At 36.4% G+C, this 24,687-nt stretch overlaps 1 protein-coding gene across 1 annotated transcript in view; it reads left to right on the forward strand.

Moving 5' to 3' along the window:
- AP3B1 (adaptor related protein complex 3 subunit beta 1) overlaps positions 1–24,687 on the forward strand; it is a 284,643-nt gene that overhangs the window by 221,460 nt on the left and 38,496 nt on the right. The window contains exon 23 of the mRNA XM_046000421.1: positions 17,744–17,975. Coding sequence (XP_045856377.1) covers positions 17,744–17,975 — 232 coding nt within the window. The remainder of the gene's footprint in view (positions 1–17,743; positions 17,976–24,687) is intronic.

Consider the following 24,687-nt stretch of genomic DNA (forward strand, 5'->3'; position numbering starts at 1 on the left):
GAGTTAAGAATCTTGTCTCCGCCCCTCCCAAAAAACCGCAAAAAGATAAAGTTTAAAATAAGCATTCATGTTACCTCCCATACACACTACCTACCATCCACCCCCATGACAATATTTTTGCAAAGCGAGTTGATAGCAATCAAACTAGTTAGGAAGAAAATAAAAAGCTTAGAAAATTACAAAGTTTAGCTTTGTTTTCAAATTCTGTAGCTAAAGATTTCATTGCAAATAGAAACATTGAAACCTGTAGTCCCATACTGTGTATCCTTGTAGTGAATGTTAAACTGTCAGCAGGATTTTCAGGTCATTTGACAAAAAGGATACAGGTGCAGTAGCTGGCAGTGAAGGTGACTACTAGTTTCATCAATCACTTTGCCTTTCTTTAAGTTGATACATAATGGACCCCTTCAATCAGCTTCCTTGTTCTTTGTCACTTGTTTGGAAAGAAGAAAAAAAAAGAAGGGTGGAAAGGCTGGATTCTAAAGTCAAGGTTAGGAAATGAATTGTTAGTTATTTACTCAGGGTACGGAGGATGTCAGTGTGAAGGGGGGCTGGCTCTTCATAAAATGTTGGGTTTGTCAATGGGTGATAATATGCAGTTTGAAGCTTCGTGCAGGCCTTGTGCAGTGGCAGTGCTGTTCCAAGTAGTAATTCTCAATATAATTTTGAAACTAAGACCTTGCTTTGTGACAGAGACATGTTTTGTGCCAGAAAAATGTTTGAATACATGTTTTTGTTTTGCTTCTGGGAATTACATCGAACAACTTAGCCACAAGAGCATAATTACAGGTGGACCGTGAATACAGGTCAGCCACTGACAGTTTGGTCTTATATCTTGTCATACTTGGTTTTAATCAGAAATGTTCTCAAATTGTTGGGGAAAAAAAAGATTTCAAAATTTTACATGGCTTCATTTGCTAAAACCTGTAAATGTGTACCACCCAACAAGTTTGAATGCTTTGCTAATTTTACACACTCCGGAAGTAAGTACAGCTGTTAAAGAAGACTCTTAAAAATTAATATATGGCTTACTTTCACTGTTTCTTCTTTGATATCTATGCCTTTCAACTAATTTTAAAAAGAATGACGTATATCTGGAGAAGATTATCAGTTCACCAGTCTTTCCATAAATGGGAACAGGGAATCATAATGTGTCTATTTTAAACTTGACCAGATTATGTATATACTGAAACTCACCAATGTGCTTTTTAGGAGTGTATTTTTATAGATAACATGGCTCAGTACTTACTTCAAAGCTACCAACCAAAAAATGCTATTACATATCAACAGGCAGTGAAATGATCAAAGCAGGAGTTAGATTAAACATCAAAATTATATTTCATGATTGTATGAAATTTCTCAGTTCTCTCAGATCTCCAAGAATACTTGGGGTAAACTAGTGAATATAAGTTAATGTCCTTTACATTCTTTGCAGTCTTAGTATCTGTGGATGGAATTAGTTCTCCTTTGCTTCTGGTAAAAACTTTGGAGGTAATGACTTTCTAAGTGAAAGTTTTTTTAGACCTTGAATATTTCTTTTAATAAACATGAATGGAGGGGCACCTGGGTGGCTCAGTCAGGTAAGCCACTGCCTTCAGCTTGTATCATAAGCCCAGGGACCTGGGATTGAGCCCCACGTTGGGCTCCCTGCTCAGCGGGGAGCCTGCTTCTCCCTCTCCCTCTACCTGCACCTCTGCCTACTTGTGCTTTCTCTCATATCACTATCAAATAAATAAAATCTTTAAAAAATAAAAAAGTTTAAATAAACATGAGTGGAGTATCTTTTACATTCTCAACATTTGGTATGAGCTGCAGCAAATAAAAGTAAGCCATGGTTACAATTTTGAGGCACATTTTAAGAGTCTTACAGAAATGGAAACCATAAACAAAAGAGTACAGTGATATATGAGTAGAGTTGTAGTCGAGGTTTGTAGAAGGTGCCTTGGGTTCTTTATAGAAAGGTTAACTACTACTGCCAAATCTTCAGAGAAGAATCCTTTTATCTTGGATTATAATGCTGAATGCCTTCTGTAATATGGTACATAGATACAGAATTTCCATTAAGAAATACTTTACCATTTTTTTAAGAGGGAGAGGTGGGAGGCTGGGAAGGGGCAGAGGGAAAGAGAATCTTAAGCAGGCTCCATGCCCAGTACAGAGCCCAAATGATCCCACAACCCTGGCATCATGACCCAAGCTGAAATCAAGAGTCAGATGCTTGACCAGCTGAGCTACCCAGGTGCCCTGACGTTTTACCAATTCTATGTATATTTCTGTCATACAGACACAGACTTGAATTGAGCTTTTTCTGAGCAGCATTTGGTTGTATTTCTGGTGGTTCCACTTTTCCACATAGCCCTGGTTGCATAAGTACCCTTGGATACACCTACATTATATATCCCAGCTGTTATAACATTAACTTTGACATGAACAGTGGCAAAGTGTATGTGACCTTTTAAAAAATATGACTTTTGGGTGCCTGGGTGGCTCTGTTGGCTAAGCGTCTTCCTTTGGCTCAGGTCAGGATCCCAGAGTCCTGGAATCAGTCCCCTGTCAGGCTCCCTGCTTAGCAGGGAATCTGCTTCTTCTCCCTCTCCCTCTGTCCTTATTTCCCTGCTCATACCCAGTGGGGAGGGAGAGGAAGAGAGAGTAACATTTTTAAGAGTTTCTTTAGGATTATTGCTCTTTTAATACCTACCCACTCTCTCTATAACCTAAGTTTTCATTATCCTAAACTTGTTCTGCCCTACCCAAACCCTCTCATATTGCTTTCATTCCTTCCTTTTCCCCCATTGAAACTTCTCTGTTTCGTTGCCTCAGCACTCAAATGTCTGTGACTAGTACTACTTTTAATAATCCCCTTTTGTTTCTATAGAACTCATATAAAATGTTTGTATATGCATGTTTTATCAGAAAGACTGATTAATATTAACTAAAGAAGAGTAAGAGGCAGTCTCATATAATAAGCAGTGCATTATATTGGGGCCTTTGAAGACAGTTCATCTTTTATTTTTTCATTGGTCCTCAGTACCTATCAGTTAACGAAGCACATCAAAGCCAATTCAATGTGATCATTAAACATATGTAAGAGATATGTAGGGGAAGGGATTAAAAAAAAAAAAAACAGTCCTAAATGATTCTGACAAATAACTACCCAGATCTGAGAGACATTCAAATTTATTAGTGTCTCTGCTAGTTGAAACTTAAACATAATGAGAATATACTATAAGGAAAGCAGAATTTTTGATGCCTCTCAGATCACAGATCAACCAGTGAAAGATATATACAAATAAACATATGCTATAGCCTTTGCGGATAGGATTTATGACACAAGAATTCAGAGCAGTAGGTTTTTGGTTTTTTTTTTAAGATTTTGTTTATTTATCTGACAGAGATCACGAGTAGGAAGAGAGAGGCAGGCAGGGCGGGAGTGGGGGGAGCAGGCTCCCCTCAGAGCAGAGAGCTCAATCCCAGGACCTTGAGATCATGACCTGAGACGGAGCCACCCAGGCGCCCCCAGAACAGTAGTTTTTAACTAGACATCAAAATTACCTTTATTATCTGCCTATTGCTGCCATAATACATTACTAGAAACTGGGTAGTTGACAACAGTACAAATTTATTATTTTCCTATAATTCAAGAGGTCAGAAGTCCAAAATAGGTCTCATTGAGCTAAAATCATAAGGTGTCAGCATGGCTGCATTCCTTCTGGAGGCTCTCAGAGAGAATCCTTTCTCTCACCTTTTCCAGCTTTTGGAGGCTGCCCCCATCCCTTGGCTCATGGCCCCTTCCGTCTTCCAAAAACTGACTGACTCGGTTGTTCTCACAATGCATCACTCTAACACTGACTCTCTTGTCTTTTTCTTTTTTTTTATGGTATTCTTTTTTGTTTGTTTGTTTATTTTCAGCGTAACAGTGTTCATTGTTTTTGCACCACACCCAGTGCTCCATGTAGTATGTGCCCTCCCTATTACCCACCACCTGGTTCCTTAACCTCCCACCCCCCCACCCCTGCCCCTTCAAAACCCTCTGGTTGTTTTTCAGAGTCCATAGTCTCTCATGGTTCATCTCCCCTTCCAGTTTCCCTCAACTCCCTCTCCTCTCCATCTCCCCATGTCCTCTGTGTTCTTTGTTATGCTCCACAAATAAGTGAGACCATATGATACTTGACTCTTCTCTGCTTGACTTATTTCGCTCAGCATAATTTCTTCCAGTCCCGTCCATGTTGCTACAAAAGTTGGGCATTCATCCTTTCTGATGGAGGCATAATACTCCATTGTGTATATGTACCACATCTTCCTTATCCATTCATCCGTTGAAGGGCATCTTGGTTCTTTCCACAGTTTGGCGACCGTGGCCATTGCTGCTCTAAACATTGGGGTACAGATGGCCCTTCTTTTCACTACATCTGTATCTCAGGTCCTGATCTCACGGTCTTGAGATTGAGCCCCACATCAGGATCTGCACTCAGCATAGAGTCTGCTCGTCTCTCTCCTGCTTCTGCCCCCCACTCACACTCTCTCTTCCTCTCTCTCTCTCAAATAAATAAAATCCTTTTTAAAGAAGAGAAATTTGAAAATTTCAAGTCAGTCATATTAGATTAAATTTTATATATTTATATCTTCGTCCTGTTATTTTTTTGATGTTCAAGTCAGAATTTTTATTTCAAAATCTTAGCAATTTTCATTTATTAGAATAAGAATTATAATAATATTTCTCAGTGAAATATTGATATATCTCAATAGATAATGGAAACATCTCAGATGATGTGAAGTTTTATTCAGTTTTAAAAATATTTAACTGTTTACTATCAAATATAATTCTAGGCACAGGTAACTCACTTATGCTCTTAGGGCAATAGAGTTCAAAAGTTGGGTGTGTATGTGTATGTATTTTTGTATTTCAGTGTTGTTTATTGAGTGAATAAGAGACTACTGCCAGATGTGGTGACATTTCACATTCAAGGTCTGAAAACTGAAAAGCTTTCCAAACTGAGTTACTGCATATAAGCCTTTTGGGAAGAAAACTCACTTATACTTTTTATAAAAATTATGCAGAAACATGCAAAGAAATTATCATTGTCTAGGCTTAGCACTTCATTATTTACATGGTGCAGAAGAATAAACTCAAATTATAAAATGAAATGCATAAAGGTAATAATATGAAAATTAAATTATAAGAAATATAAAAATGGAATGTGGCTAATATCTTTATGGATTGAAGTAGGGTCAGGAAGAGTTGTGTGGATAAATTGGGGCTTGAACTGAGCGATGTACTGAGGGTAGTGTTTAACGTTTAACTAAACCATGTGATTTACTATGATAAATCACAAATAATGATTTATTGTGACTTGTGTACGTTATAAAGAACTAACAAGTGACTTCTGTGTGCAAGATTGGCAGAAAGTAAGGAGCACACTAAAATTTAGAATTGAAACAGTGTATTTGGAGGGCTGTGCCTTTAGACTTTTTAAAGTCTTGCTTTTTCACAGTGTTTTAGGTCTAGGAATTCCTGTTCTTAAATGACAGTCTTCTGAAAAGATTCAACACAAGAAGAGATGGAAAATTGTTTCATATTCTGTGATTATACCACTGGAGCTAGTTCTTTTTTATGTAAAAGATAATCAGACCTAACCTACCTCAGAACTTACTGGCTGTTTGACTTTGTATAATCTTTAAACCAAATGGTTGACTTAATATTTCCTGTCCCTGCGAGCTGAATGTGGAGAGGAACCCTAAGTGTCCAGCTGTCTGCTGGTGGAGTAATGTTTAAAATGAGAAGCATAGTGGGCAGAAATAGTTTAATAAAGACAGAATAGGAGCTGAAGTTAGATTTTGTTGTAATTTGTGTGGAGAGTTAACTCAAGCAGTTTTGGATGGATAGATGGTAGGACTACATTCGTGTCACAGGAAATCTTAAAATGACTTACCTAGGACTTCTTTCCTGTTTTCATTATATCTTCTTCAGTAAACTCAGAGAAAACAAGCAAAAGGTACTGCAGCTCAGTGATAAGGTGGGTGGGCAATATCCTGTGTAGAAATGGTACTATGTTCTTGAAGAATTGGATTTATTTCTGGGCAGCGACCTTTTTAAAAGCAATACATCGTTCTCCATCCAACAAATGCCTGCCGTGGCCAATAATATGTTGGCATGTCCATTTTCAGCTTGTAGTACAAAATAAATGAAAGCCAAGGACATTACAATTGGGAGGGAAGAAGAACTATTATTTAAAAGGCTTTTAAATGATGTCACTATATATTCTTTTAACAACATCCTCTAAAAGCCTTTCAAAAATAGTCCCTTCCTTCCTTAGTTGTTAACAAAGACTGTACTAGGGACTGTTCTTTAAAAGGCTGTTAAATGGTGATACTTTATTTTTTAACATCAACATCATTTAGAAACCTTTTAGAGAACAGTCCTCTTCACCCACAACTAACAGAGAGGAAAAAAAGGACATGGGGGAAGGGATTACTTTTTTAAAGGCCTTTGGATGGTACTATCAATAAATACAGCAATATTGTTTTAAAAGCCCTTCTCCAATGGTGATTCAGCTTTTTGATACGTACTTTTAACCTGATGACCTTATGTTATCTGACAGATTGGTGTTTTAACGTTGACTGAGAACTCAATTTACTAATAATCCCAATAATGCCTTTTCTTGAACAGTTTAAAAATCAGTTTCACATATACAATCTCATTTTATCCTCACAAGAACTCAGTGAAACAGACAGGATATGTATAATTAGCCCCATTTTACAGAAGAGAAAAACAGAAGCTGAATGAGGTTATGATTTAGGTAAGGTCTCACCACTAATGCATGGCTGAGTTGAAACTCAAACCCAAGTCTCTTGACATCTGGTCTAGTGTCCCATCCAGCTGCCTAAGGTTACTAACCTTCATAACTTCTTTTTTAGGAATATTCTGCATTGTTCTTTTCAACATGTTCAAATTCTGAGAGTTAATTCCTTATAACTAGAGTAAAAGTGGGATTCTATAATTTCAGTGCTGAAGATGGCTATATAGATACCAGAGGTTTTATTAATACTGTACCACTGATGAAGTAAGAAATGTAAAGTATGTCAGAGCATAGTAGTCTTCCTCTAATGTTACAGCATTCAGACTTCTCTTGAGATTCTTTTGCTTTTCAGTGTGCTTATGAAATTCTCACCTGAAATCTACTTTGACATACCTAGTTTATTACAGAAGTGGTATTTTATTTATTTATTTTTATAGATTTTATTTATTTGACAGACAGAGATCACAGGTAGGCAGAGAGGCAGGCAGAGAGAGAGAGGAGGAAGCAGGCTCCCGGCTGAGCAGAGAGCCCGATGTGGGGCTCCATCCCAGGACCCTGGGATCATGACCTGAGCCGAAGGCAGAGGCTTTAACCCACTGAGCCACCCAGACGCCCCCAGAAGTGGTATTTTAAACATAATTCTAATCTCAATTTATTGATTTGCTTTTGAAAGTGCTTTGACTAAGGATACTGATTCACAATTAAGATCATATTTTAAGTATGTTTAAACTTTTATTATTATTAATCATCTTGGAAAAGAATAATAAATACTGGTTCATCCCACTTCCTATAGTTCTCTAAAGGAGAGAAAAAAAATCTCCCTACTAGTCTGCACAACCTATCTTTATTTTCTTTTATCGTAAGGAGTATTTTGTATTTATTAAAGAAGGAATTGTAGCTTACTGCTTGACAGAAATGACACTAAGTTCTAATCTTAGTTCTGCCACTGTTTTTACACTTGTGCTCATAAACACTGTCTTTAATAATAATTAAAGAACACTTCCATCTACGAAACACTTTCATATGCAGTATCTCACTATATCCTCTTAAAATCCAATGAATTAGATATGCTACCCTTTATTTTACAAATTCAAGCTCAGAGAAATTAAATGATTTTCTTCTCATCAAATCACTTGATAAAATAAAACATAACATAAAATCTAGTGTTTTCTTTCCTAACCCTGCCAGCTGTAACTCTGCCTGACAATAAGGAAGTCATAGCCTTCATTGCTTCTGAAGAAAAATTGTTCACATGACAAAAATGGGTATAACCTGTGAATACATGAACTCTTGCCAGAATACAGTCACCTAGACCCCAGTCCCAGGACTTGATCCAGAAAAATTAATAGTCAAGTGATTTTAATGAAGAGAAGGCTGGTCATCAGCAGGCTTTGCTACCCCAGACATGGACTCCAAAGACTCTTAGGTCTTGTGTGATAAATCATCTTCTTCCCATCCCTACCTCCTAACTGAAAAATTTTAAATATTTATGCACAGATAAGAAAAAATATTTAGGTGTGTATTCTTATGGTCTCAAAGGACCTACTCCCCATCTTTACCCTCTGTTAGAAATTCCTCAGCAATTTATCGTACATCTGACTGGCATCTACAATATAAAGGCATATTTTTACCCTCTATCAGATTCAAAGAAGGCATCCCCAGAGGGACCTCTTACTTAAAATTAAAAGTAGCCATAGGGGTGCCTGGGTGGCGCAGTAGGTTGAGTGCTAACTCTTAGTTTCAGCTCACAGCTCAGGTTCTGATCTCAAGGTTGTGGGATTGGATCTTGGATTAAATTCCACGCTCAGTGTGGAATCTGCTTGTAACTCACTGTCCCTCTCCCCTTCTCCAGCACTCTCTCTCTCTCTCAAAATAAGTAAATAAATAAATAAATAAATAATTTTTTAAAAATAATTGAAAAAATAAAAACATTTAAAATTAAAGTAGCCATAATAACACTGCCTTTCCAATTTGTACATCAACTAAGATACTTCTTTTCCTTCCTCTAGGACTTTACCTAGATGAGATCCATATCCCTCTGTCCGCTAAGTTATAATTCATGTAAGTGGAAGCAGGAAAGCCAATATTAGATGCAGTGGTCCCAACCATAAAATACGTAGAACAGCTACCAATTTCTCTCATGTACTTTTACAAAGTACTGTTATATAGCCTAGTTTTTCTCTGGGAATCACCATTTGGATCTTGATGTCCTATTGGAAATATTCTCAGCCTGACCTCACTCATAATACTCTATAATTGTCTTTGACGAAATCATTCATTACCAGCAAGATTGTTTGTGTGAAGCAACTGTTGCTTCTGGATCATTTCCTTGTTATCACAGTCCTTCCTTCTAAGGGGCCCATCCCATCTTACTATACCTGAGCCGAAGGCAGAGGCTTTAAACCCACTGAGCCCCCCAGGCACCCCTGAAATTATTTTTAAGAAACATGCATTACTTTTGCTATTTTAAATAACCATTTTTTTAATGTTTCAAGTGTAAATAATACAACTAAGTGGGTGGTAGATGGATAGGAAGGAAGAAAATGAATATAAGAGACATCAGACTAGTCAGCTAACAGTTGGAAATAAAGAGGGTGTCAAAGATAATGCACGGTCCTGAGCTTTGTTACAATGGAAGAGGGCACTAGCATTTTCTTTCTTATATTATGTCATTGATATCAGAGAAAGCAGTAAAACTACTAAGATCAGATGATTATCGCATCTGTTAGATAACACGTATTTGTGTTGTACTTCTGTAAAATATTCTGGTTTTGATGAAGGTCGTTGTAATTAGTTATTGGAGCCATTTTTGCTAAACTCCGTGAAAACCAGATTCAGTTTTGTTAGCGCCCTTAAACCAAATGTCAGAAAGGAAATAAAAAAGAATAGCAGAACATATCTGAGAATAGAATGACATATCGTTATCTGTGGTTCTGGAACTACTTTTCCATAAAAGTGATAAGTAAAAGATCATGTGCATCTGGATTTCAGATTTGTAAAAAGCTTTAAATGTATTGACATTGAAGTGTATAGGTTTACTATAAATTTGCTTATAGATTTGGAGAGGAGAAATAAAAAGATATTATAATCTCCCCCTCATCTCAATACCGTTACAAACTGAATACAACCCATAATAGGGGGTCAGCAGACATTTTGTAGCAGGCCAGTTAGTAAATATTTCCAGTTTTCAGGTCACAGTCACTCAGCTCTATCACTGTGGTACAAAGCAGGCATAAGACAATATATAAATGAAGGAATATGGCTGTATCCCAATGACAATAGCCTGGATTTGGTCCACAGGTTGAATTTGCTGATGCATGCTTAACACCATGTGTCAAGTAAGGTACTCATTAAATGTTTGTTGATAATGTATTCAGATATTTCTGCATGTATATTTTTTGTAATATATATTATTACCAAAATAAAGAGGTTTAAAAAAAGTCTCATGTTCTTCACAGTATATACTGATTAGTAAAATGAAATATGAGAAATTAACATTACTTTCTAGAATACCCAGATTTACATATATAAGGAGGAGGTTAGCTTTAGGATTATAAACCATTTATTTAAAGCAAAATTTGATGGAAAATGACATGTATTTCTTTGAGTTTATGTTTATAGTTAGAGCTAAGAGTTAAGAAAATTTGCTTCCCCCACTTTTTTTATTCTTTACTAAGTACTGTTGTCAATACTATGGGTTAAAGGTAAAATAGACTCCCTCTCTACAGTTAACTCAGTAAAGAAGACAATATTGTAGCTTTCTGCATTACAGCTGTTATCACTTGAGACATACATTGGTTAAAATACTAATTTTAAACACAGAACTATCTCTGTTGTACCTGTTTTCTGGTCATTTTTATAAATCATAAGTTTAAATATATACTGCTATAAAATAAGCCAAACAAAACCAGATGCAAAGAGAGCATTTTATATACTGCAGATCTTCATATTTTTGAATAGATTGATAATACTTAAAAATGATTAAATGACTACATGTGGATTAAAGCATAAAAAGCTGGAAAACATTGTTTTATAAAGCTTTGCATGGAAGTGTTATCTTTGAAATAGTAATACAAATGTTGAACAAGCTTTATTCTTGGGCACTTACTTGATATTCCATGTTTTATTTTTCAATTCTCATTTAAATTTTATAATTCAATCATTTTGAATGGCTATGTTCAAAAGAAGTTTTACAACTTTAATCTTAATAATCTCAAAAAAAAGCAGACATGCTATGTCATAAAATAACTATTAGTGACTAGTTTGTATCCTATAAATCTAACTTGAGTTGATAATATGGTCCATTACCAGCTAACTGCACAGAGTATTTTTCATTTTACACTCTTCAGTTACTTTTTAGTGAAGTGTTAAAAAATATGAAGCTTTTCTCCTCTCTAAAATTGCACGCTGTCTGTCTGTTATTAGGGAGATAACAGCTCTTATAAATGTTTCAGTAAGCGCTAAGTAGACAGTTATGTGCACTCTCATTCCACGCTTATTTGCTTACTGTAATAAACTGATAAAATATGTGTGGTTTGTCTCTGTGTATCTACAGGCATCATGAGTCACATAGATTTCCTTTAGAAATAATGTTGTGTCTGCAGAATTGATTGGTTATTTTCATAAACCATCTAAAAGTACACAAACGACTTTTATTATTTAAACATATGCTGTGTAAAGATTTGTAGAGGATTATCTCATTGTAACTTGATGCTTTTTGTTCTGTTAACTCTGGAAGGAGGCTTTTTATTTTAGAGTTATTACAGTTACTGAACTAATTACCTCCTCAAGAATCATAGTGAGGATAAGCCATATCATTTGCTTATAATGCAGCTAGCTTTTTAATTCTTTGAACATTATAGTTAAATAATTAAATCAAAACTAATGTTTTCAAATATTGTCTTTTATAGTATCCTGTTATACAAGTTTTATTTTTTTTACAAGTTTTAATATTTAATGGGATGTAATGCTTTTATCCAAAACAGATATTCTGAGACTGATGGATTATAGCATAGAAGTCCTTCTAATTAATAAGTTGTTCTTTGTGTGTGCCTTTAAGAAATACGGTATCTTTTTATTTGTTTATAATTGCATGTATACATAATAGAAGATTTCTAGTCAAGTCATATCCTAAAACCAACAGATACTAATATTGATAATCTCCCCTTATCACCAGAATATGTTGCTATGAGACTGTAGTATTTGTAGGAACATTGTCTTAATTGAGCACCCAGCATCAAATGAAGTATAGTTAAAACCAACACTAGAGGTATATTATCTGCAAACCTCTGTAATCATTTAAAATAGTAAAATTACGCTTTGAATTCTGAAAATGGGTAAAATTATGCTTTACACATTTGAACATAAAAGTGGGGAATAAATGGGGTGACAGAAAAGAAATATAACAAATAAGCAAATTATGTATGTAGTGTTAGAGAAGGTATTAAGTGGCTATAGAAGAAGAAGAAAGGAATTAGATGGAAGAAATGCAAATGGGTTAAGCCTCACTAAAAAGGTTGCATCTGAGCAAAGATGAATCAGAACTGAGTCACTGTGAGTATGTGGAGGAAGTACATTCCAAGGAACCATTGCTAAGGACCTGTGATGGGAACATTACCGGTGTGTGGAAGGAATCGCAAGGAAATCAGGGTGGCTAGAGTGGAGTGAGTCATGGGTTCAACAGTAATTGAAAATGAAGTCAAAGAAACAACAGGGGGTCAGGCCATATGGGGCCTTACAGGACTTTGTAAGGATTTTTGGCTTTTATTTGCTTAGTGAAATTGGGAGCCATTGAAGGATTTTGAACAGAGGGGTGACATGATGTAACTTTATTTTAACTGATTCTTCCTGACTGTTGTGTTCAATCTGTGCTCAATAGGGTGTAAGAGTAGAAGCGAGGAGAACACTAGGAAGGCCATTGGAATAATCCAGATGTGAGATGGTGGTGAATCAGAGCAGGATGGTAACAGTAGAGATAATGAGAAGTGATCAGATTTTACTTATTAGTTCATTCATGTAATTATGGATTCCTCCCTGATCTCTCCCTTACATGCCAGCTATGACTTTTGTGTTTTCTTAGTGTACTAAGTTTATCACTGTCATGGCATTTATCACACTAGATGATTTACGTAGTTCTCCCAGCTAAAGTAAACTCTTTGGAGACTGGGATACTCTGTCTGTCTCTGTATCATAGCCCTCAATGTAGTGGTTGGCACAACTAACTGAATAAATGTTAGTTGAAAGAGTGAGTAAATTGATAACTAATAGTTACTTTGCATTTGAAATAGTGACAATCTTACTGGACAGGGAGCCTTGGAATACCCAATTCTTGGACAAGACCACCTTTTCCTCAAGATACCAATGGGAGACAGAATCAGAGAACAAAGAAAGGCAAGGTGGTACTTTATTATTAGCAGTGACTTTGCTCTCTAACCTCAACGTAGAACTCCAGTGAGTTAGGATGGCCACATCAAGCACTCCCCTTTCCTATGGAAGATAGAACTAAGTAGTCTTGAACCAAAGCAGGCTCTTAGGTTGAACCATATGAATTGCTAATTCAGCTGTTTTGAATTGATAGATTCATGTGGTTCAACCTAATTAGAGGCCGTACCTGAGTCTCTGATCTCTCTATTCCTTATCTACTATGCCTTTGGGAAAAGGAGCAAGAAAGCCTATTCTTCCATTAGAAGTTTATTGCCAGCTTCCCCAATAGCATCCTGAAATCTGACTAATCCCAATCAGTAGTTGGTTGGAGGAATTAAAAGATAGAAACCCAGTTTGAACTAGCTTAAGCAAAAAAAGGAAGATACTAGAAGGAACTCTGGAGTATTTCACAGAAACCAAGCTTTCAGGAAGGACAGGAATGTGTCAGATTCAAGAAGTATAGAAACCACAGATACCGAAACCCGCAGGGCTCTCTGTCCCTCATCTGTGCTTTTCTTTAAAATTTGCTTTATTTCTTACAGAACAATATGTCAGGAAATGTGACCAGAAACACTAAAGTGTTAAATCTCAGAATTTTAGCCATTTGAGAGAGACAGGTTTGACTTATCAGGTCGTGAACCCAAAAATCTTGGGAAAGGGACTCACCAGTTAACTGTAACCAGGTCAGGACACCTGGGTGGCTGGCTCAGTGGGTTAAAGCCTCTGCCTTTGGCTCAGGTCATGATCCCAGGGTTCTGGGATTGAGCCCCGCATCTGGCTCCCCACTCAGAGGGAAGCCTGCTTCTCCTTCTCCCACTCTGCCTGCTTGAGTTCCCCTCTCTTGCTCTGTCAAATAAATAAAATCTTAAAAAAAAAAAAAAAAAAACCACAAAGCACAGTTTATTACATCAGTAACAGTAGCCAAAGTAATGTCATTTGTGCCTCTTCGCAAGCCCCAGTTCCCACAGGGTGACAGGATGAAGGCCCAGTGATGACTCCACATGTGGTGTGTTGCTTTACAGGACAGGAACCTCTACAGGAGAAGATCCCGATCTTTTATAAAGTGCTGGTAGCAAATCTGTCTCAACGTTGCCCTGGAAGGACGCATTTTCCTGTTTCCAAAGGCTGTTTGCTATACAAACATCCTTGAAAACAGTTTCAGGAGCCAAGTTGTCAATACCTTTGCTCAGAAGATGTCCAAAAACATGGGAGACTGTGGGTACTTGTTTCCCAACAACAACAGAAGGGAAGGGGAAGAGGAAGTATGTAACATCTGTGCCCCTAGGTGAGGAGTTGGCAAACTTTTCCTATAAATAAAGGGTCCGGGTAGTAAATATAGTAAGCCCTGCAAGTACTCCACTCTGCCAGTGCAGAGCAAAAAAGCAGCCATCAAATATGTGAATGAATGAGTATGGCTGAATTCCAATAAAACCTTATGAAACAGGCAGCAGGCCATATTTGGCTTGTGGGCTGTAGTTTGCCAACCCTTACCTAAGATGATCTGTTTTGTTCAAATTCATTAAGTATATACATTTTTTTTTCAAAGTTCATTTTTACAACTCAAATCTAGGTCTTTCTGTAATTTGTTACCTTTATCTTATATTTTGTACAGTTAGTAAGGTTATTGATATTTATAAAATGTGAAATCAAAAAAGCCATATTAAAATATGAACAGCCATAGATCATACATGTTTCTGGAATATAGAAGCCTGATGTACAAAATATCAAACAAAAATCTTGCTTTCACATCAGGATTAATTGTATTGCATGTGAAAATTATTGAAGGATTTATGAAACTTACTGGTTTTATTGGACATATTATGACCTATGTAATTCATCTAGATAGTGGAGGAAGTTAACTTAATACAATCTGTATGATCTTAGAAAGTAGGTTTTAAAAAAAATCAAACATTTCCAGTTAGCCCCTTTCTTTAGTTCAAAAATGTGCATTATTACCACGAAGTGCTACTTACGAGACTGTTTATTGAGAAGAGAATATAGACCTCTGATTAACCTTTGAGGACTGTCAGAATGGACCTTCTTTAGATGCTGAATTTATTAAAGAATGCTTCTTGAACTTGATAGTGTGGATAGAATGAGTGGGGAAAATTATGTATTTCTTCCTTTGCACATCCATTAATACTTTCTAGCAATAATAATAAAGATACAGAATTTTGAGGCAGGGTAGAAAAAAATATTTGGACCATGTGTCCTAGGATTAGATTGAGAGAGAATCAGTAAGCCAGTCAAGACATATTGCTAGTCTTATGTGACACAGGGTGTCCCCTTCTTATATATCTAAGCCCTAATACGATGTTTTAAGTGCTGATTCCTAGCTACTTGTAAACTGAACCCCTGCTTCTGGTCTCCTTCTCTTCTACTACTCTACATTTGCTTCTCTCCAACTTTCAACTTTATTTCCTCATATTATGTGTTGCCCAAACTTCTATGAGTTTGATAGAGGAAAAACTGGCTGCACAAACATGTACTTAATGGTTTAATAACAGTGTGTCTGTGGAACAGAGAAGAATATAAAATAAGAATTACTGTCTCTGGTATGTTATCATCTAATTAAAGGAGTAAACATAAGATACTGAAAAATATGATTATCCAGTTGAAGTCTTATTTTTAAGGTTGATTATCATAGCCTCAGTGACATGGGAATCTAAGATTTTTGCTGAACACAAATTTATAAATATAATATGTATATGTACCTGGGCAGTCATATACACACATACATATTCTGTGTGTTTGCTTATTTTTATGGTGTCCATTATATCTTTAAATGAATGTTCCCTGCCAAAGATTGGTGTCTTGGGTTATGCTACTAAACTCTCCAGAGTTTGCAAAGGAAATAGAACTTACTGTGAGCAATGAAACAAAAGACTTTTGAATATAATTTTTATACATGGAAAAGAATCTAAGTTTAGAAGTGGAAGTGCTTTGAAAACTTAAAATACTGGGCTGCTATCATCCTCAAAAGGCTGAAGTAGAATGCGTAGGCCATTTGCCCCATTACTTTAGATAGCCGTAATTTAAAATGTACTCAATTATTTGTTGTGTTTTATAAATAAGCTCTTTCATACATTTTAAGATGATTATTTTAAATTGCTCACTCTTATGAGTTGAGCTTTTGGAGAAGGAATACTATATTTTAATGATGCTTAGAAGACATCGCTTATCATTTGGTATCATTTGGTATCATCATATGATATTATTTAACTCTTGGATTTTTGTTGATGAATTTTTTAAAACTAGTATTATTAAGTTTTAGTGTCATCAGGTATCACTGGCATGATGAACATGTTGAATAGGTTAAAATGTACTCACAATTATAATAAAAAATCTAGTTTGGGAGAGCACACTTGTTAGGAAAAAATCTTGATTAGGCCTGTTTAATTACAAATTGATTTTTTTTTTTTTAAAAGCTTGCCATGTCAGGTCAAGCCATATGCAGTAGTTTGGCTTTGAATGGAAAGATAGCTATCACATGATTTTAGAAAGAACTGTGTTTCTTCATTTAATATGTTCCCTCTGAATGCGCTCAAGATTGAAGGGAAATTTAACTAAAAGAGGCTAAAATTCAACAGAAGGATATAAAGAGACAATTAGCCAAGAAAATACTGGTGGGTTGGTAGGGGATGGAGTGATAAAAGACACTTTGTTTTGTCCAATAATTGAATCATATTATAGGGCTATAAGAAATAAAACAATGTGGTACTGGTTTAACAACTCAGTCAAGGTCCAAAAATGTCTCCAAGTACATAAATAATCAGAATGTTTGCATTTATAGGTCACTGAGGAAAAGCCAATCATTAAATCATGTTCAGACAATTGGTTAAGTATTTGAAGAAAATAATTAAGTGTAGAGGTCAATATATGTACATCAGTTCCACACAAATTAAAAATTGCAACCATGAGAGTTCTAAAAGAAAATAAAAGTGAATAGTTACCTGAGTTCAAAGTAAGGAAGCTCTTTTTAACCATTAAAACAAAGGAAGAAACCACCTTAAAGATAGACTTCTTTTCATGGTAAAAGAAATTCAAGGTGAAAAAAGTTCAAGGAGTTGAGTTTAGAAATGAAGGTGCAAGATGTTCATTATTGGTGGATGATAGTATCTTACAGTTCAAAAATCTGAGAAAATCAACTGACAAATTATTAAAACTAATAAGAAAATTAGCAAGATGCCGGAATGTAGTGTACCTAGGGAAAAAAACTAACCAAAAAGTTTATAAACTCTAAAAAAATTGAATATACAACAGCTTATTCTTATTAGGCACATATTATCAAAATATTTTAATATATGTTATAGAGTAGAGAAAAATTTTAATGCTGTTTTGAAGGTGGTTTCTTTACATTTTTGTTTAATTTCTGACTTAATATTTATGGGTATGATGTTTGTTATTGTGGTTTATATAATACTTTAGGAGAAATAGGGAGTTAAATATCATATAATTTTTATATTGTCTGAGAATAAATATACTTACTAATTCATCTTCATTTTTTTTCCAATGTGCAATAGATCAATACTCCTGTCTTTGTACCAGTGAAAACTCATGTGCTGCTTCATCGAATGAGTGGAAGAGGCCTAGCTGCACATTATTTCTTTCCAAGGCAGCCTTGTATTTTTGGTGATAAGATGGTCTCCGTACAAATAACATTAAATAATACTACTGATCGGAAGATAGAAAATATCCACATAGGAAGGAAAAAACTTCCTATGGGCATGCAGATGCATGTTTTTAATCCAATAGGTAAATACTAATTTTCATTTAAAACTTTATATTTGATACTTAAATATATTTGTTTTAAAGGGAAAATAAAATACATATTATTTTATTGACTATATTTGTCAGTATAATCAGTTTATGTTTGTTTTCCCTTTTTAAACTGAATTTATCATACAAAAATGAATGCACTGCTTTGTTCTTAGTGAATCAGGTGCCAGCAATGGTGAAATGTACTAGTAGTGATGAAAAAATGCCTCTGAAGAAAGCAGTTTTGTAATTGCTTCTCATTTTACTGTCATCACCTTCCCTCTGCTTCTCTTCCTGGCCAACTTCATTCCCTGCCTGGATGTAGTCTACCTTTTTAAATCCTATTTCCCCTTCCATGTTTCCTCTCACATTCCATAAATTGGAAAGTGAAGAGAGCAAAGGCTGAGAGAATGTATGCTATTCTGTTTGTCTTCCTTTCCAGGCATACGCTGATAGCCCGTAGTGTATTACTAGTGTTTATACACATCATGTTTTAAAATATTTTTGATCTTCTGCTACCACTTAGAAATCTAGATGTTTTTACATTAAAAAACAAACCCAGAAATCTCACCTTTTCCGGGGGATAAAGCACAAGATAGGACAGTCCTGGTCCTTTATTCCCACCTGTAGCACTACCAACTGACGCAGAAGGGGCTGCCACTTAGATGCACCGTGTGCTTTCCAACCTCCGTGCTCATCAACTGTCATTTCCTTCCAGTTTTTAAGTATTTTACCAGAAATATACCTTTCAAAAATTAAATGTAACAATTGTGTGTTACTTTGAGTTTAATGTAATAATTAGAATGTCTGCCTCTTATTTTTTCTGTTTTGTCTAAGTGAAAATGGGCCTAAAATTTAGTTGGGAGACACTTTAGGCAATAATATCAATTAAAAAGGATATAAGGTTTCTGTTACTGATTCCTTGAAATGTTGTTTTCAGAAAGGTCCAGATAGTTCCTTTTTATAATACTGTAGGTGAGCAAAACCTTTTAAGCAGGCAACTGTGCCGCCTTTACTCATTATTTCACGTAACTATTCTATTTTTCTTCATTTTTGCCTGAGCTCTTTGACATTGTTGAATTCTTTCCTATAGTTTTCATGAGTCATTCAGTAAAGGAAGTCATTATTTGTGTTATATTTTTATACAAAGGAATAAAACAATTCCTAACAGATGACATATGGTAGATGTTTATAAGCAACCAAAGTAATTAAAGTGACTTGACTTTGGATCCCACTTTTAATACACTTTTAAAAATAATTTGGTAATTAAGACACCATTTAATGAATACAGAGTGTCCTGATTTTTAGTTAATTACTTTGTGAAGTTAATATATTGGTAGGGAGTTCTAGAATATCCCAATTTGTATTCTTTTTTTTTTTTTTTTTTTTTTTTTTTTCTCATTTTATTTATTTTTTCAGCGTAACAGTATTCATTCTTTTTGCACAACACCCAGTGCTCCATGCAAAACGTGCCCTCTCCATTACCCACCACCTGTTCCCCCAACCTCCCACCCCTGACCCTTCAAAACCCTCAGGTTGCCCCAACCTCCCACCCCTGACCCTTCAAAACCCTCAGGTTGTTTTTCAGAGTCCATAGTCTCTTATGGTTCGCTTCCCCTCCCCAATGTCCATAGCCCGCTCCCCCTCCCCCAATCCCACCTCCCCGCAGCAACCCCCAGTTTGTTTTGTGAGATTAAGAGTCATTTATGGTTTGTCTCCCTCCCAATCCCATCTTGTTTCATTTATTCTTCTCCTATCTCCTACCCCCCCATGTTGCTTCTCCATGTCCTCATATCAGGGAGATCATATGATAGTTGTCTTTCTCCGATTGACTTATTTCACTAAGCATGATACGCTCTAGTTCCATCCACATCGTCGCAAATGGCAAGATTTCATTTCTTTTGATGGCTGCATAGTATTCCATTGTGTATATATACCACATCTTCTTTATCCATTCATCTGTTGATGGACATCTAGGTTCTTTCCATAGTCTGGCTATTGTAGACATTGCTGCTATAAACATTCGGGTACACGTGCCCCTTCGGATCACTATCTTTGTATCTTTAGGGTAAATACCCAGTAGTGCAATTGCTGGGTCATAGGGTAGTTCTATTTTCAACATTTTGAGGAACCTCCATGCTGTTTTCCAGAGTGGTTGCACCAGCTTGCATTCCCACCAACAGTGGAGGAGGGTTCCCCTTTCTCCACATCCTCTCCAGCATCTGTCATTTCCTGACTTGTTCATTTTAGCCATTCTGACTGGTGTGAGGTGATATCTCATTGTGGTTTTGATTTGTATTTCCCTGATGGCGAGTGACGTGGAGCACTTTTTCATGTGTCTGTTGGCCATCTGGATGTCTTCTTTGCAGAAATGTCTGTTCATGTCCTCTGCCCATTTCTTGATTGGATTGTTTGTTCTTTGGGTGTTGAGTTTGCTAAGTTCCTTATAGATTTTGGATACTAGCCCTTTATCTGATATGTCGTTTGCAAATATCTTCTCCCATTCTGTCAGTTGTCTTTTGGTTTTGTTAACTGTTTCCTTTGCTGTGCAAAAGCTTTTGATCTTGATGAAATCCCAACAGTTCATTTTTGCCCTTGCTTCCCTTGCCTTTGCCGTTGTTCCTAGGAAGATGTTGCTACGGCTGAGGTCGAAGAGGTTGCTGCCTGCATTCTCCTCAAGGATTTTGATGGATTCCTTTCTCACATTGAGGTCCTTCAACCATTTGGAGTCTATTTTTGTGTGTGGTGTAAGGAAGTGGTCCAATTTCATTTTTCTGCATGTGGCTGTCCAATTTTCCCAGCACCATTTATTGAAGAGGCTGTCTTTTTTCCATTGGACATTCTTTCCTGCTTTGTCGAAGATTAGTTGACCATAGAGTTGAGGGTCGATTTCTGGGCTCTCTATTCTGTTCCACTGATCTATGTGTCTGTTTTTGTGCCAGTACCATGCTGTCTTGATGATGACAGCTTTGTAATAGAGCTTGAAGTCCGGAATTGTAATGCCACCAACTTTGGCTTTGTTCTTCAATATTCCTTTGGCTATTCGAGGTCTTTTCTGGTTCCATATAAATTTTAGGATTATTTGTTCCATTTCTTTGAAAAAAATGGATGGTATTTTGATAGGGATTGCATTAAATGTGTAGATTGCTTTAGGTAGCATAGACATTTTCACAATATTTATTCTTCCAATCCAGGAGCATGGAACATTTTTCCATTTTTTTGTGTCTTCCTCAATTTCTTTCATGAGTACTTTATAATTTTCTGTGTATAGATTCTTAGTCTCTTTGGTTAGGTTTATTCCTAGGTATCTTATAGTTTTGGGTACAATTGTAAATGGGATTGACTCCTTAATTTCTCTTTCTTCAGTCTTGTTGTTGGTGTACAGAAATGCAACTGATTTCTGTGCATTGATTTTATATCCTGACACTTTACTGAATTCCTGAACAAGTTCTAGCAGTTTTGGAGTGGAGTCTTTTGGGTTTTCCACATATAGTATCATATCATCTGCGAAGAGTGATAGTTTGACTTCTTCTTTACCAATTTGGATGCCTTTAATTTCTTTTTGTTGTCTGATTGCTGAGGCTAGGACTTCTAGTACTATGTTGAATAGCAGTGGTGATAATGGACATCCCTGCCGTGTTCCTGACCTTAACGGAAAAGCTTTCAGTTTTTCTCCATTGAGAATGATATTTGCGGTGGGTTTTTCATAGATGGCTTTGATAATATTGAGGTATGTGCCCTCTATCCCTACACTTTGAAGAGTTTTGATCAGGAAGGGATGCTGTACTTTGTCAAATGCTTTTTCAGCATCTATGGAGAGTATCATATGGTTCTTGTTCTTTCTTTTATTAATGTGTTCTATCACATTGATTGATTTGCGGATGTTGAACCAACCCTGCAGCCCTGGAATAAATCCCACTTGATCATGGTGAATAATCCTTTTAATGTACTGTTGAATCCTATTGGCTAGTATTTTGGCGAGAATTTTTGCGTCTGTGTTCATCAAGGATATTGGTCTGTAGTTCTCTTTTTTGGTGGGATCCTTGTCTGGTTTTGGGATCAAGGTGATGCTGGCCTCATAAAATGAGTTTGGAAGTTTTCCTTCCATTTCTATTTTTTGGAACAGTTTCAGGAGAATAGGAATGAGTTCTTCTTTAAATGTTTGGTAGAATTCCCCTGGGAAGCCGTCTGGCCCTGGGCTTTTGTTTGTTTGGAGATTTTTGATGACTGTTTCAATCTCCTTACTGGTTATGGGCCTGTTCAGGTTTTCTATTTCTTCCTGGTTCAGTTGTGGTAGTTTATATGTCTCTAGGAATGCATCCATTTCTTCCAGATTGTCCAATTTGTTGGCGTAAAGTTGCTCATAGTATGTTCTTATAATTGTCTGTATTTCTTTGGTGTTAGTTGTGATCTCTCCTCTTTCATTCATGATTTTATTGATTTGGGTCCTTTCTCTTTTCTTTTTGATGAGTCTGGCCAGGGGTTTATCAATCTTATTGATTCTTTCAAAGAACCAGCTCCTAGTTTCATTGATTTTTTCTATTGTTTTTTTGGTTTCTATTTCATTGATTTCTGCTCTGATCTTTATGATTTCTCTTCTCCTGCTGGGTTTAGGGTTTCTTTCTTGTTCTTTCTCCAGCTCCTTTACGTGTAGGGTTAGGTTGTGTACTTGAGACCTTTCTTGTTTCTTGAGAAAGGCTTGTACCGCTATATATTTTCCTCTCAGGACTGCCTTTGCTGTGTCCCACAGATTTTGAACTGTTGTGTTTTCATTATCATTTGTTTCCATGAATTTTTTCAATTCTTCTTTAATTTCCTGGTTAACCCATTCATTCTTTAGAAGGATGCTGTTTAGTCTCCATGTATTTGGGTTCTTTCCAGCTTTCCTCTTGTGATTGAGTTCTAGCTTCAGAGCATTGTGGTCTGAAAATATGCAGGGAATGATCCTAATCTTTTGATACCGGTTGAGACCTGATTTGTGACCCAGGATGTGATCTATTCTGGAGAAGGTTCCATGTGCACTAGAGAAGAATGTGTATTCTGTTGCTTTGGGATGAAATGTTCTGAATATATCTGTGATGTCCATCTGGTCCAGTGTGTCATTTAAGGCCTTTATTTCCTTGTTGATCTTTTGCTTGGATGATCTGTCCATTTCAGTGAGGGGAGTGTTCAAGTCCCCTACTATTATTGTATTATTATTGATGTGTTTCTTTGATTTTGTTATTAATTGGTTGATATAGTTGGCTGCTCCCACGTTAGGGGCATAGATATTTAAAATTGTTAGATCTTCTTGTTGGACAGACCCTTTGAGTAGGATATAGTGTCCTTCCTCATCTCTTATTATAGTCTTTGGCTTAAAATCTAATTGATCTGATATAAGGATTGCCACTCCAGCTTTCTTCTGATGCCCATTAGCATGGTAAATTGTTTTCCACCCCCTCACTTTAAATCTGGAGGTGTCTTCGCGTCTAAAATGAGTTTCTTGTAGGCAACATACTGATGGGTTTTGTTTTTTTATCCATTCTGATACCCTGTGTCTTTTGATTGGGGCATTTAGCCCATTAACATTCAGGGTAACTATTGAGAGATATGAATTTAGTGCCATTAGTAGCCTGTAAGGTGACTGTTACTGTATATTGTCTCTGTACCTTTCTGATCTACTACTTTTAGGCTCTCTCTTTGCTTAGAGGACCCCTTTCAATATTTCCTGTAGAGCTGGTTTGGTGTTTGCAAATTCTTTCAGTTTTTGTTTGTCCTGGAAGCTTTTGATCTCTCCTTCTATTTTCAATGATAGCCTAGCTGGATAGAGTATTCTTGGCTGCATGTTTTTCTCGTTGAGTGCTCTGAATATATCATGCCAGCTCTTCCTGGCCTGCCAGGTCTCTGTGGATAAGTCTGCTGCCAATCTAATATTTTTACCATTGTATGTTACAGACTTCTTTTCTCGGGCTGCTTTCAGGATTTTCTCTTTGTCACTAAGACTTGTCAATTTTACTATTAGGTGACGGGGTGTGGACCTATTCTTGTTGACTTTGAGGGGGGTTCTCTGCATCTCCTGGATTTTGATGCTTGTTCCCTTTGCCATATTAGGGAAATTCTCTCCAATGATTCTCTCCAATAGACCTTCTGCTCCCCTCTCTGTTTCTTCTTCTTCTGGAATCCCAATTATTCTAATGTTGTTTCGTCTTATGGTGTCACTTATCTCTCGAATTCTCCCCTCATGGTCCAGTAGCTGTTTGTCCCTCTTTTGCTCGGCTTCCTTATTCTCTGTCATTTGGTCTTCTATATCACTAATTCTTTCTTCTGCCTCATTGATCCTAGCAGTGAGAGCCTCCATTTTTGATTGCACCTCATTAATAGCTTTTTTGATTTCAACTTGGTTAGATTTTAGTTCTTTAATTTCTCCAGAAAGGGCTTTAATATCTCCAGAGAGGGTTTCTCTAATATCTTCCATGCCTTTTTCGAGCCCGGCTAGAATGTTCAGAATCGTCATTCTGAACTCTTGATCTGACATATTACCCATGTCTGTGTTGATTAGGTCCCTAGCCTTCGGTACTGTCTCTTGTTCTTTTGTTTGTGGTGATTTTTTCCGCCTTGTCATTTTGTCCAGATAAGAGGATATGAAGGAGCAAATAAACTACTAAAAGGGTGGCAAAGACCCCGGAAAAATGCGCTGTAACCAAATGAGAAGAGACCCCAAATTGTGGGG

Source organism: Meles meles, chromosome 3 (assembly GCF_922984935.1).
Source record: "Meles meles chromosome 3, mMelMel3.1 paternal haplotype, whole genome shotgun sequence".
NCBI lineage: Eukaryota > Metazoa > Chordata > Mammalia > Carnivora > Mustelidae > Meles > Meles meles.